The following is a 14,146-nucleotide window of genomic DNA, read 5'->3' as shown; positions in this document are numbered from 1 at the left end:
CGGATGCCATTGATTCTTGCGTGGGCCCACTCGGTTTTATTTTTTAAAAATTTTGGACAGCTCGGATCGGTGGTCCGGTGGCCGGAGACGGCCGTCGGTGCATTTTCCCTACGGTACCGTCGGTACCAATAGCAGTACTCATCTAATAAACCCTGTTGTTTATCATATAAGACATTGATACTGAGACCATTCATCTCTACTATTGCTTTCCAGTAATTACTGGAAGTTGAACATTCAAGATTATTGCAATTACAATTATCAGGATTTTCGTCATCTTCTGAATCGGAAGAAGTGTCTTCTTCTTCATCAGAAATATCATTCACCTGATCTTTTGGTTCTTCATCTGAAGAATCTGATTCACTTGAATCCAAAAGCAATTTGAAGAGCTGTTGTTTTAACCCTTCATCTATTTGAAGCTTATTAAGCTTTTTCTTAGTCTTACATTTATTAGCATAATGTCCTATTTTTTTCACACTTGAAGCATTTAGCTGTTACTTTCCTTTTAGATTTATTATTCTGCTTCTTGAAAATAGATTCTTTTGTGCCAGATTGTTCAGCCTTATTTTTCTTATTATAAGACTTTCTTTTAGAATTTTTCCTTGTAGTTTTATTACTATGTTTCCTAGTAGTTGGTTTTGGATATTTAGTCATATCATAACCAAATTGGTCGCAAAATTGACCTAATTCTTGTTTACCAGTTAAGTGTTGCTTTTTTAACTGGTTGTGTAATTTTATGTCGTTACACAAAGTTAAGCCTTCCTGTATTATTATGGATATCAATTGCCCATAAGTATAATTATCATAAATGATTGTTGTACCATTATTTTGGTCTCTTAACTTTTTCCTAATTTTCTCTGCAAAGAAATGTGGTAGGCCATCAACGAATTTTGATTTCCAATCGTATCGGAAAATCCTAGAGACAAAATATAGGCCTCATTTTTTCATGGCAATAGCGTATATCATTCTTCTAGCAAATTATTGGGATCAACGTTGTCAATTCCTGTGATCCTGTGATCTTCCGAACTATGGGCCTGGGTGAAAGTGCCTCACTCATGTCAACGGTGGTGACCGGGGTTGTGGGTATTTGCAGAACCTTCGTATCACTAGTTGTACACGAACTGTTACGAGCTCCGCTCACACGAGAGGAGAGAGGTGCTCACAGGAGAGGAGAGAGGTGCGAGCGCGAGAGGGAGAAGGAATACGGGCATTTTTGTCCAATCAAGGACTTTAAACTCAAATACTTTTGAGTTAATGGATCATAAGGCGTATAAAATCCAAACGTATACTAAATGGCCCAATAAGCACCTAATTTTGGACTTTGGACCAATTCTCTGTTGTTAAATTTAATAATGAACACCCACTCATCTATGCATTTTTTTCACACATTCCCTCAACTTTGAAAGCGCCTAAACTAGCCTCACCATCCATAAATGTTACCCAGCTGGAACGCATAAATTACATGACTGCTTGTTGTTAGGGCAAATATCACTAGTTTGGTCCTGTTTGGATATTTTCCAAACGAAAATGTCCTTGAAAATTACTACTAGGTATATATAATTAGTGGTCATAACACTTCAACCCTCCCGGAGAGTGAGAGAGAAGAGAGGGATGGGAGATGGGAGAACGACGAATAAGGAAATGGTTCTTCTCCGAGCCAGATTTTGGATTGGTAGAGACAGTTCTGCGGGATCATTCATTTGCTGTAATCAACATGTTGGAAGTATTTCTCACAAGTAAAATTGTACGAGAAAATTCAAACAATTAAATTTACCAGACAATCCCGATCTAGACTGTACAATGGTGATTTGGACAGGAGATGAGCCGGACCCGACAAATAAAGAGCGGGGCGGGGAATGGAGACTACGAATTCACTCCAACCCGCTCCATTGCCATCCCCACTCTCACTCTCTGGGCGCGCACAATTACAACGCCCCTCTCGTCGCGGTGTTCAAATCGAAGTTCCCCGGAGCTCTGCGAGGCTTCCAAAATTTCCGGCCAAGTAATTCGAGCAATTAAGGAACTATGGAGCAGAAGAAGAACACCGAGAAGATACCGGCTTCAGGACCCGTACTCGAACTACCCGCATTGCGTCTCCGCATGTGTCTCGCGGCCTCTGTGTCTTCGTAATTCTCTTCTCTCTTAACTTTCACTTGCTTCGAATTTCGACGTTACATATGATTTGTCCAGCCCTTGCGATCATTTCCAGATTTTGCTGTCGTTATATTTTCTTGTAATTCTTTTGGATAGTTGTGCGATCGTTAAGTGCTGAATTTGATGAACACTGCGAATCTGTTCTTTTTTCTGTGCTTGGATATGTGTGACAGTGTGAATCTTCGTTTGATGTGGGACGGTTTAGGGTTTATGTTGGGTGTTAGTAGAAATTAAGTGCTAGCCTTTGTATAAGTGAAATAAAATGGGAACTTTAAACGATCTTTTCCCTTTTCTTTGTTGTAGAAGCCTTTGCGTTGCATAACTTGAGCCAGACATAAGCTTACTTGGTTGGCGTTAAAGCACGTACATCATGGTCCATGCGGAGTATTATTATTTTTTATTCCTTATGTCCGGGCCAGTTTACACGGGCCAACTTGCGCGAACTTCGATCAATCAATCCTGCTTCCACTGGCAGGGGCCCGATAAACCCGAGACAAAGTCCATATGGGCCGGCCCTCACAAGAGTTGATAGCGCTTAGGTGATATCAAACTGAGAATGTATGATGGAACAGACTTCCACCTCAGAATTATATGTGATTCCTTCAATCAGCTATTTTGGCCAAAGTTACAAAAGTTTATTTTTCTCAGAACATTTTTACTATCATTGATTTATTCTTAGTTACTGAAAAATAAGTTCTCTGGAAAATTATAAGAGAATCTCACCCGATCTATTGTGGGGTATGTTTAGTTATCAGGATGATTACTTCAACTTCAGAATTATATTGGTTCAAAGAACTTCTCACTGTTCGGATTATGTTTTCCTTAGTTTAGTCAAATCATGTTTTGTTCTGTTAGAAAATGTCCAAGTCTTTGATAGTGAAGCCCATATGGCTGCATTTACAAGTCTCCCAAACTGATCACTAAAGCCCATAAGGCTACAACTACAAGTCTCCCAAATTCTATATTCAGCCCCACACGCTCTCTATTTCCAATTGATGTGCGACATTCCAACCATAATAGCCCACATATTCCACAGAGTGATACTGATCTTTAGTAGTCAAGGGGTGGGATTGCTCTATCTTCCACTCTTTAACAGCTTTTTGTGGTTGTTTCTCTCTCTGTCTATTACTGCGAGTGAGAAAAAGGGAGAGAAGCTTGGTGGAAGCTATGGCAGTGGGAATGTCAATAGCAAGCGAGGGTGGGGGATACAATGGCAGGATGACCTCTTTTGTTGTGTTATCTTGCATGATGGCTGCAACAGGAGGAATTCTATTTGGCTACGATATTGGAATTTCAGGTTTCTCTTGCTAGTCTTTCAGCTTTCTTCTCCACGTGAAGATCACAAATTATGTACTATTAGTTTCATTATACAGAAAACATTCCTTCAGTTAACAAAAAAATGTTATTCCTTTTGGGATTATGTGAGAACTAGTTGGATGGTGTCATGTATTTGCTCCTACTTACCTAATTGATTACACTAAGTGGTGAGAATTCCGGACACACCCGTATACACGACACAAACCCAACACAAAGTTAGTGGTTTGTCTCGGACTCAAACACGACCTGACACAACATGATGTGGCAATGCCAACCAATAGCCCGTACTTGTGTTTTCTTTTAGATTAATTTTGATTTTTTTGAATTCCCCAATCAGCAGAAGATTTAATTTTCCAAAATCATGTTTGGTCAATTGTTATAGGAAAACATGTAATTTTAGAAAGACGAGACAAGCACATTACAACCAATCACAGAATTTGGTTGTTGTTCGGATTGGAGTTTTGGATAGGCATCTTTTGTGGAATTCGAATTGGGACTTTGAGTTAGTAGAAATGATCAAGAAGTACTCTCTATGATTTCAATCTGATTAGAATTATTCTTCCATTATTTGGGCCTAGGCTTTTAGTTTACAATTTAGATTCAGACTTATTCTATAATTGTTGGTGCCTTTTTATTGCTTTAGCAAAAAACCATACAAAAACATCTAATTTGAGACTTATGTCTGGTTGTGGGTTAAGGCATTTTTCAATGTCATGATTTGGTTATTGTTGACTAATTTTTGTGGTTTTATTGTTCATATGATTATGATGTTATTGCAAATGTCCTCATTGTTGTTATTGGATTAAATAAGTTGTTCATGCGCAACATTGCTAGGATAATTTTATGTACATACTTAACTTAAGGTCTTAGCAGTGTCTACTAAACACAACACGATTTTGAGGAAGTCGGGTTAGTGTTGAGTTATATGACACGTAAATGTTAACATGTGTTTTGACACAAACCCGAAAGGACGCAAAACTTGAAATGACACGACTCGAATATGACACTATGCCAACCACTAATAACACTGCATTAAGCTTTTGTAGTTTTTCCGGTTATAGTTGATGTGTTGAAGAATTGCTAGATTTATAATGCTTGTATGAAAATGATGAAACAAATTTGTTAACTTCTGAGACTAAATGTAAAGGTGGAGTCACCTCCATGGAGCCATTTCTGAAGAGATTCTTTCCAGAGGTGTACACGAAGATGAAAGAAGACACTGAGATAAGCAACTACTGCAAATATGACAGCCAATTGTTGACCTTATTCACATCCTCCTTGTATGTGGCTGGCCTTATTGCTTCCTTTTTCGCCTCATCAGTCACCATAGCCTGTGGGCGCAAGCCATCAATTCTTGTTGGAGGGGTTGCTTTCCTAGCTGGTTCAGCTCTTGGCGGTGCAGCTTTCAATCTGTATACACTAATACTTGGCCGCATCTTGCTTGGTGTTGGGATTGGCTTTGCAAACCAGGTAATTAGCTAATCTCCCTTCCAGTTGACATTCATCAATTGGTGGGAAGTGAAAAAGAAAGTGCCAATATGCAGAAGGGTCTCTTACTTTTACCAATTTGCCTCTATTGCTCTTGTATTCCTAGTCCGTCGCGTTATCAAGAAGCGTTGCGTAATGATAGTATTGTCAGTATATCCTACCCAAGGATGCAGAAATATATCACAAACCTACTCAAATAGAAAGGCAGGATAACAATGAGAGTCATGAAACGACTAGATGTTTTTTCCCTTTTCACCTCAAGTATACATTTGGTTTTACATTTCATACTCCTATGCTTGTCGTGCAGTCAGTCCCGCTATATCTCTCAGAGATGGCTCCATTCAGACATAGAGGAGCAATCAACAATGGATTCCACTTGAGCCTTGGCATTGGTGTTCTCTCGGCTAACCTTATCAATTATAGCACTGAAAAAATCAAGGGCGGATGGGGGTGGAGAGTTTCCCTTGGCATGGGGGCAGTCCCTGCTGCACTCCTAACCCTAGGAGCCCTTTTCCTTTCAGAGACACCCATCAGCCTAATTCAGCGGAGCAACAATCATCAAAAAGCCAAGCTAATGCTACAACGAGTTAGAGGCACTGAAGACGTACAGGCAGAACTCGATGATCTGATAAAAGCAAGCGAAATGTCCAAAACCATCGAAAACCCATTTTGGAAAATCCTAGAGACAAAATATAGGCCTCAATTTGTCATGGCAATTGCTATACCATTATTCCAGCAAGTAACTGGGATCAATGTTGTCGGCTTCTATGCTCCTGTCATCTTTCGGACTATAGGCCTAGGTGAAAGTGCCTCACTCATGTCAACAGTTGCGACTGGGGTTGTAGGCATTTGCGGAACCTTACTATCAATGTTGATAGTGGATAAATTTGGTCGAAGAGTTCTGCTTATGGTTGGTGGAATACAAATGCTCATTTCCCAGATTATAGTTGGAAGTATAATGGCAACTCAGCTTGGGGGCCATGGCGGTTTGAGCAAAGTGAATGGTTTTGCGGTGCTAATTTTTATATGCACTTATGTTTCAGGGTTCTCCTTGTCGTGGGGTCCATTGGGGTTTTTAATCCCGAGTGAAATTTTCCCGCTGGAGATACGATCATCCGGGCAAAGTATCACTGTGGCAGTGAGCTTTCTCTTCACTTTCATCATTGCTCAAACTTTTCTGGCCATGCTTTGCCACTTCAAGTCTGGGAGTTTCTTCTTTTTTGGGGGATGGGTTGCGGTGATGACCGTGTTTGTTTACCTGTTTTTGCCTGAGACTAAGAATGTGCCGATTGAGCAGATGGATAGAGTGTGGAGGGAACACTGGTTTTGGAAACGAATTGTGGGGCAGGAGTATCAAGTTAGCAAAGTGGACGAAAAAGAATGAGATGGGAACGGTAGATGGAGAAGAGGATCCTCTCCAGTCCTTTTGTGGATTGAACGGTCTTGTTGACCTATGTGGGTCCTTCCCTACCTACTTTAATGATCCAAACTTTCACTTTGTAGAGCTCGCCGAGAGTATTAATCATACCATTTTGACGAGCTCTAAGGATTAAAGGGTTCTAATCATCAAAGTAGGCCCGGAAAAGTCACACAATAGTCCTAAATGTCCTGTCCACTCCCGAAAGGATCCTCTTCTAGCAGATAAAATCCTCACTCTATTGTTCGGATTCAATTGCTGTTCCATTCAATGGCCTGTACAGTTGAAGAAATAATGTATCATATTCTGAAATCTGAACCAATAGTTATTAGATCTATATCAACTCTTTGTTGTGTTGACTTAAAAGTCAATTTTAGAAATCTGAGTTATAGTTTGCACAGTATATGAGTACACAGTTTATGACTACATACATAGACACCGATCAGAGATGGCTCCGTAGTCGTCCGATGCACGTAGAACCCACATCTTATTGCTATGTAGCCAGCTACGGTCGGGGTCTATGTGCATGTCATTTCCGTCTATGTGCATGTCATTTCCGATACGAGAATCAGAATCGGACATAGTCTACAATGAGTGTGGACTGTGGAGTGACCACGATTGAATATTGATCATTTTAGTTGTTTGAATTATCAGGCTTGTGGAGTGGCTTTTTGTCCTTCTCTTTCTCTATCCCTCTACTCCCACTGGGCCCATATATATTTCTAAAAAACCAAGTTTTGGAACAAGACTAACAAGCGTTTCTTACGTTCACGCCACTTCTAGGAAAAGTATGCATTTTTTCACACGAAAAGTCTAATCGTACCGACGAGATTTCCACTGAAATCGTATCGACAGCCGCGCCGGGCTGTCTCCGGCCACCAGACGGCTAATCCTAGCCGTCCAAAAATTCTAAAAAAAAAACCGAGGAGGCCTTCGCGGGAATCAACGGCATCCGATGTGTGTAGGGTGCTTGATCAAGCACCCTTTTTTTCGTGTATATATGTATAAAATCGAGGGGGCCCACGCGGGAATCAACGGCATCCGATGTGTGTAGGGTGCTTGATCAAGCACCCTTTTTTTCGTGTATATATGTATCCCTCGGTTTTTTTTTTTAGAATTTTTGATGGCTCAGATCGGTCGTCCGGTAGCCGGAGACGGCCCGGCGCGGCCGTCGATACGATTTCGGTGGAAATCTCGTCAATACCATTAGCAGCACTCTATTTTCACAAGTGCTTTAAATTCTCATTAACATGGAGGAGATTATTCAGTGCTCTTGGGGCACCACGTGATGGTGCCCTAAACATTTTTCTATCACACATTGTTGTGGAGTTCTCATATTTAGTCTCGGGCCTCATGCGTTCTCATATTTAGTCTCAGGCCTCATAAAAATGTGTGATTGAAGAGACGTTTGGGTTGGAGAGAGGTCTGGGCCACCTGGGGCATTGAAATGTGAGAAGTGAGAACACCCTTTCCCAGCGAATGGGGGATGATGCTGGGCATGACGCTGTGCTGCCTCTGAGCCGTCAGATCGTGCATCCGACTACTCGGATCTCATCTCGACAATGAATAGTTTTCGATCGTTGGTTGTCGAGATAAAATCCAAGCAGTCGGATACACGATCCAACGGCTCATAGGTGCTGTGCACCTCAATGCACAGGACCAACCTAGCACCAACCCGGAGTCCCTTTCCCAGTATTACGTCCAAGTTCGAGATAAACTGGTAAGCCCGGAAATTTATGAGCGTATCTATCAGAACGGTTGTAAAGTGAAAATAAACTTTATCCCGAAATTATCGCTTTTCTCTGGTACATGAACAATACGAAGGAACATTTCGACTGGGATTCTCCTTTGTGCGAGAGCTTGGTTGAAGAAAAGGCCATGGCTGAGAAAAAAGATGCAGGGAGCAGAAGCGGGAAATATCACCGAAGAATGACGTCGTTTGTGGTGGTGTCTTGTATGGTGGCTGCCGTGGGTGGAGCTCTCTTCGGCTACGACATCGGAGTTTCAGGTCATTCTTACCACCGCTCTGCGTTTTGTTTATTTATTATTAATTTATTATACTCCTCTGTATGGCCAATGACCCATCACACCACCATGTGGCAGTGACATATAACTAGTATACTGTAGGATTTTTTTTGCAATGATGCTGTAATCATACAAATACTTACACATACTCACAAATGGGATGGGGGCCCACTCTATTTGTGAGTGTGTGGGCCTCACCCCATTCGTGAGTGCGAGTGTGTGTAAGTGTTTGTGTAATTGTCATTTGTCTGTGGTTATATAATTATTGTTTTTTAGAGAGACTACGTACGGATGGGGTACCGACCATATATGTGGGGCCTACTTTTGGGTCTTGCCCAAATGATCAAAACCTTTGATTAATTGTTTATAATTTTTTGAGGTTGCTAGTAAAATTTAAGTTCAATCTGATAAATGTAAGTGTTTGATCCAATCGTTCAATTTTTCTTTCAAAATTAAGGATCTTGGATTCTGAAGGAAACACTGGACGATTGGATGAAACAGTTTTATTTATCGGATTGAGCATAAACTTTTTTGGTCAGTACCCTTTGCATTAACGGTATTGTTTGCAGATAAAGTTATGATGGGTTATCATTTGTGTGTTTTTTTTTTGATAGGCAAAAACAAAATTTATTCAAAAATCTTGACAAATGGTACTTCAAGATAGAGAAGGAGAATCCAACCAAGGGTTATCATTTGTTGGGTTAGGAATAGGTTGATGTGGGTTAGTGTGGGCTCCACGGCCCACGAACAGTTCGGTGGTTTGATTTGAACCGGTTATTGGTAGGACTCATGGTTCGGTGGTTTGATTGGAACCGGTTATAGGTAGGACTCATGGTGTGGGAGATCCATGTAGAGATTTAAGCTGATTGGTCATCGGTGGCCACTTGATTGAAGCACATTTGACTTCCACCTTTCTATCAAGCTTTATCAAACTTGAACTAGTCTTCTATGTAAGAAAAACATGATCCGGTTGTGTGGCTACCTGTGTCTAATCGGGCCGAATTTTTACGTGAATGACTAGCACAAATTTGTCAGCTGCGAGCAAACCGCAGCACCTGGGTGGAGCCCACACTTACCCAAGTCACAACATCTACCCCTGACCCATCATTTTGCTTGATTCCTTCGCAGTAGTAGGCACCAATTAGCTGGGACCCTAAAGTGTTTTCCAAATGTAGTTTATTGTAGTTACTGTTTGGTCTAGACCTGGGATTTTTCGAGTTTAGGTGCTAGACTTGTATGTGTTTGGTTTCTGAAAATCATGACAGGGAAGCTCAATTTCTGTTGTATAACATTATACCTAAACTTCTTGGGCAGGTTTGGAGCTATGTCTTGTTGGGGTACACCCTTAGTGGGTGGGTGTGACCACAGGGGATCACTCCCCTTTGTGTAAAAGTGCAGGTGTGCACTGTGTGTGCGTGTGCAAGAGACGTGAGAGAGAGCAGAGAGAGTGTGAGCCGTGAGGCTCCCCCGTCCGGGGGAGCGGTGCTCCTCGAAGATGCTCGGATACTCCGTCGGAGAGCCACCGGAGTGAGGGAGAGAGAGAGAGGAGTGGGGAAGCCGGTTTGTGGCTATCCAGCAGAGGTTTTTTCATACTTGTATATGTGACTTATACATAGTGGAGTTTTTCCTCGGATATCTCTTGTTTTGTGCTTGGTTTATTTTCGTGCTTGTGCTTGGAGGTGTGAATCGGGGTCGGGTCTCGACCCAACATGTCTAACCTATACTTCTTGGGCAGGTTTGGAGCTATGTTACATGGGCTCGGGTTCAAGTGTCGGGTGTGGGTAGGTGTCTAAGTGTCAGAGCCCTATCGAGTATCTGACACACAGGTGTTTTAGTCATCGAGAAGGTTCCGTGTAACATTGGCTTGGAGGGAAGAATGTTACATCATTTCTTTCATCAGGTCATAGAAAGAAGAAACTTTCTTCAAACTGTATTGTGACATTACTAATACAGTAATACTTCTTTTTCCTGAGCTTATTGAGGATAAAACTGAACAAATAACAACAAACATTAGAGTCCATACTTACAGGCTTTTCTAGCAGTTTTATTGACATATGCATGTGAATAGAAAGGTGGAGTGTCGTCCATGGATACATTTCTGAAGAAATTCTACCTGGACGTGTACATGAAGATGGAAGAAGACACCACAGTGAGCAACTACTGCAAATTTGACAGCCAATTATTGACCTTGTTCACATCCTCCCTCTACATATCTGGCCTCTTTGCCTCCTTCGCTGCCTCGTCACTTACCGGAACCTTTGGGCGCCGGCCATCAATCCTTGTCGGAGGAGCCACACATCTTGTGGGTGCCCTCGTCGCTGGTGCAGCTTCTAATATATACGTGCTAATGGTAGGCCGCATCTTGCTTGGAGTTGGCCTTGGGTTTTCAAATCAGGTACGCAGATGAGCTTCTGACTTTCATGCTAAACATGAACTTGTCAAGACCATCCCTTATCGCCCATTGGGTGCGTTCAAAAAACTTTAAGACCTTAGGATTACGTTTTGAAGCACACGCTAGCATGTTACCTTTGACTCTAAAAAGGTGAATTTCGCAATCAAAAACGCGTTTTACTCGAGTTTTGGTCATGATACTCCTATTGTGTTTTTTTATTTTTATTTTTGTTGTTGTGGTGAACACTCTTATTGTATATTTACGTATACAAATAAGTGTATCCTAAATCGCTAATATCATTATTCACAGACGTCTATCTATATTAGACCGTTATATGAAACTGTGATATGAGACATGTGACGTACCACACCTCCCTTCTTATTCCTTGCACTGGAACGAGGTATGTTTCAGGTACAATATGCTAGGACAATATTTTAGAGGAGGAGTTACTTACCTAAAAAAAGATATTTTGGAGGAGTTTCCAAGCAGTTGAATTCCTAGAAAATAGTAGTTTTCTGAAAAGCTGTGCTACGGTCTCAGAATTAGGATCAAGAAACTATATCGAATTCAAAAATAAAAATGGCCAGGATTCATTTAGTTTTGATCTGTAGCACATTGCACCAGACTCGCGCCGCATAGACGATGTAAGCAGTCTCACCCCACCTGATCACAAGTAGGCCGAAGGAAGAAAACGGCATTTTTTGCATCATCTGTATCTGATTAACATGTAATTGTACTCCTGTTGTTCATCAGGCAGTCCCACTATATCTCTCAGAAATGGCCCCAACCAGATACAGAGGAGCATTCAGCAATGGCTTCCAGTTCTGTGTCAACATAGGGGCTCTATCAGCAAACCTTATCACCTACGGCACCGAAAAGATGGAAAGTGATTGGGGATGGCGAATCTGCCTGGCCTCAGCGGCGGTGCCGGCTGCAATTCTAACTCTAGGAGCACTCTTCCTTGAAGAAACACCCAACAGCATAATGCAGCGAACTGACAACCACCAGAAGGCCAGATCAATCTTGGAAAAAATCAGAGGCACAAAAGACGTCCAAGCCGAACTCGACGACCTCATAAACGCAAGCACCATATCAAAAACTGTCGCACACCCATTCCTCCAAATAACCAAAAGAAAATACAGGCCTCAACTTGTCATGGCAATAGCCATTCCGTTTTTCCAACAGGTGACCGGAATCAACGCCATTGCCTTCTACGCTCCTATAATTTTCAGAACAACGGGTCTAGGCGAAAGTGCTTCGCTCTTGTCTGCCGTTGTGGTACGAGCTGTAAATATGACATGCACCTTCATCTCGATGTTGATAGTGGATAAATTTGGGCGAAGAGTTCTGTTCACAGTTGGGGGGATTCAAATGGTGGTTTCACATATAGCTGTTGGAAGCATATTGGCGACTCAGCTAGGGGATCACGGCGGGGTGAGCAAAGGGTATGGTTTGCCTCTGTTGCTTTTGATCTGTGTGTATGTTTCTGGGTACGGGTGGTCGTGGGGTCCCTTGGGTTGGCTAGTTCCGAGCGAGATTTTTCCGCTGGAGATACGATCCGCTGGTCAGACTATTCGGGTGGCAGTCAACTTTCTCTGTACTATCATTATTGCTCAGACTTTTCTGGCCATGCTTTGCCATATGAAGTCTGGGATCTTCTTCTTTTTCGGGGGATGGGTCGTGTTCATGACCGTGTTCGTTTACTTGTTTTTGCCGGAGACTAAAAACGTGCCGATTGAACAGGTGGATATAGTATGGAGGGAGCACTGGTTTTGGAAGAGAATTGTGGGGCAAGAGAATGTTTTGAGGGAGACAGGAGCATGAAAAAAAAAAATAATGGTTCTGTTATGGGAAATTGTTGGTAGGAAAGTTTTCGCAGATTGAATGGATGAGAACTGAGGACGTTGGAGCAATAATTGGAATGAAGCTGTACTCATTAGACATTACTGCGTTAGCAAATTTTTGACAGGGGAAAGAAATAACGGCTTTGTTGGTTTTGATACTTTACTTTGTTTTAATTTTGTTTTTCAATCATTACTCTATATCTTTCTCCAATTATTAATTTCATTTCCTTCTCTATTTCTCTCCACTCATTACTACTTTCTCTAAGCATTATTCTATTTGTCTCTTCACTCACTACCAAAACTAAAATATCCAAAGTTACCAAACGAACAAGGCGAATATCTGTTGCATGAACTTATTATCTTGAAAAGGGTTGCCTATGAGCTGATTCATATGTTCCATTATTTGTTTGATTGTTTTGTTTATATATATGTGTGCGCGCGCGCCGTCAGAAGCCAAGTGAACTTAAAATAGCTTCTCAAATTTTTCATCAGTGAAATGTAAGACAAGTAACAGTAGTGCCACAGGTATAGCAAACCCAGTGCAGCCGCCGCGTACATATCCATTTTGGGTCACACAAAGATGATCAGAATCGCTCATTTTGTTTAAAATATATTGTTTAGAGTTGTTGTAAAATATCATCTCAATCCAATACCGATAAAGGCGCTTACGAATCATCCAACTTGGCTTCAGAAGTTTAGGCCAAATTCTGAAATCCAATTTTTTTTTATTCATCTCGTTATAACGAATCAATAATTCTCAAAAAAGAAACTAAAAAATGTGAATTTTTTTAATAAGGACAAAAAAAAAAAAACCATTTGGCTATAATGCCAAACTAGACCTTACTAAACGAGTCAAAAACTTGAGCTCGAGTTTGGTTCGAACCTTAATGAGTCGAGCTTAGTCATTTACTAAACGAGTCTCTTTAATCGAGCCGAACATCCCTTAACAAAACCGAGCTTTTGTCGAACGGGCCCAGTTCTTGTTTACTAAACGAGTCAAAAACTTGAGCTCGAGCCGAGCTAAGCTCCCAAGCTGATCGGTTCGTTTAGCATAAGCTTAAAGGATTAGAAGGGAAGAATTAATTTAATTAGGGGAAAAAACGGAAATAGTCCCTGTAGTTAAGTATTTGTGTCAATTTGGTCCCTGTAGTTGCAACTGGCTCGATTTACACTCTGTACTTTTCATTTTGTTCCAATTTGGTCCAATTACAAACTTCCGTTAGTCCGCCGTTAGTCCTTTAAACAACAAAATCATATGGCCCCTTTTTTGGGGTTAAAATAGACTCGTTCGGCTAAATAAGCCAACTGGCTTATTTTTTTATCCTTATTCAAATTTTTTTCTTATTTGTTAGTTTTTCGTCAATTTTTTTGGGGTTATTGCATCGTCATGACGAGAGGAATCTAAAAAGTAAAAAATTATGATCGAAATTCAATTTTTTTTGAATAAAGACGAAAAAATTGGCTTATTGGCTGATTTTTGTCCTTATTCAAAAAAATTAGGTTTCAATCATA

The 14,146-nt window shown here is 41.1% G+C and overlaps 2 protein-coding genes across 5 annotated transcripts; both read left to right on the top strand.

The window, feature by feature from the left end:
* Positions 1-1,583: 1,583 nt before the first annotated feature.
* Positions 1,584-6,773, top strand: LOC131319478 (hexose carrier protein HEX6-like). 2 transcript variants are annotated; one of them, XM_058349729.1, is made up of 4 exons: positions 1,990-2,123; positions 3,007-3,448; positions 4,616-4,938; positions 5,264-6,773. In XM_058349729.1, the coding sequence occupies exons 2-4, from the start codon at positions 3,319-3,321 to the stop codon at positions 6,338-6,340; spliced, it is 1,530 nt and encodes a 509-aa protein (XP_058205712.1). In that variant the 5' UTR covers positions 1,990-2,123; positions 3,007-3,318; the 3' UTR covers positions 6,341-6,773. The 2 variants fall into 2 exon arrangements, with proteins under 2 accessions (XP_058205711.1, XP_058205712.1); XM_058349728.1 differs by lacking the exon at positions 3,007-3,448 and having other exon boundaries at positions 1,584-2,123.
* A 1,364-nt stretch (positions 6,774-8,137) lies between these two features.
* LOC131319480 (hexose carrier protein HEX6-like) lies at positions 8,138-12,866 on the top strand. 3 transcript variants are annotated; one of them, XM_058349731.1, is made up of 3 exons: positions 8,138-8,381; positions 10,471-10,793; positions 11,544-12,866. In XM_058349731.1, exons 1-3 carry the CDS (start codon positions 8,183-8,185, stop codon positions 12,612-12,614), a joined length of 1,593 nt encoding a protein of 530 aa, XP_058205714.1. In that variant the 5' UTR covers positions 8,138-8,182; the 3' UTR covers positions 12,615-12,866. The 3 variants fall into 3 exon arrangements, with proteins under 3 accessions (XP_058205714.1, XP_058205716.1, XP_058205715.1); XM_058349733.1 differs by having other exon boundaries at positions 8,241-8,381; positions 10,467-10,793; XM_058349732.1 differs by having other exon boundaries at positions 8,248-8,381; positions 10,134-10,793.
* Positions 12,867-14,146: the final 1,280 nt, after the last annotated feature.

The sequence above is a fragment of the Rhododendron vialii genome, chromosome 3a (assembly GCF_030253575.1).
Source record: "Rhododendron vialii isolate Sample 1 chromosome 3a, ASM3025357v1".
NCBI lineage: Eukaryota > Viridiplantae > Streptophyta > Magnoliopsida > Ericales > Ericaceae > Rhododendron > Rhododendron vialii.
Note: the sequence above shows the minus strand (reverse complement) of the source record. Positions and strands in the feature narration are given on the sequence as shown.

Excerpts from the sequence above, each read along its gene's own strand:
- LOC131319478 (XM_058349728.1), top strand. The coding sequence starts at position 1,817 with ATGAGCCGGACCCGACAAATAAAGAGCGGGGCGGGGAATGGAGACTAC. Across the intron at positions 2,124-4,615 it reads CTCGCGGCCTCTGTGTCTTC|GTGGAGTCACCTCCATGGAG; the intron begins GTAATTCTCTTC and ends CTAAATGTAAAG. Across the intron at positions 4,939-5,263 it reads GGATTGGCTTTGCAAACCAG|TCAGTCCCGCTATATCTCTC; the intron begins GTAATTAGCTAA and ends CTTGTCGTGCAG.
- LOC131319480 (XM_058349731.1), top strand. The coding sequence starts at position 8,183 with ATGAACAATACGAAGGAACATTTCGACTGGGATTCTCCTTTGTGCGAG. Across the intron at positions 8,382-10,470 it reads CTACGACATCGGAGTTTCAG|GTGGAGTGTCGTCCATGGAT; the intron begins GTCATTCTTACC and ends GTGAATAGAAAG. Across the intron at positions 10,794-11,543 it reads GCCTTGGGTTTTCAAATCAG|GCAGTCCCACTATATCTCTC; the intron begins GTACGCAGATGA and ends GTTGTTCATCAG.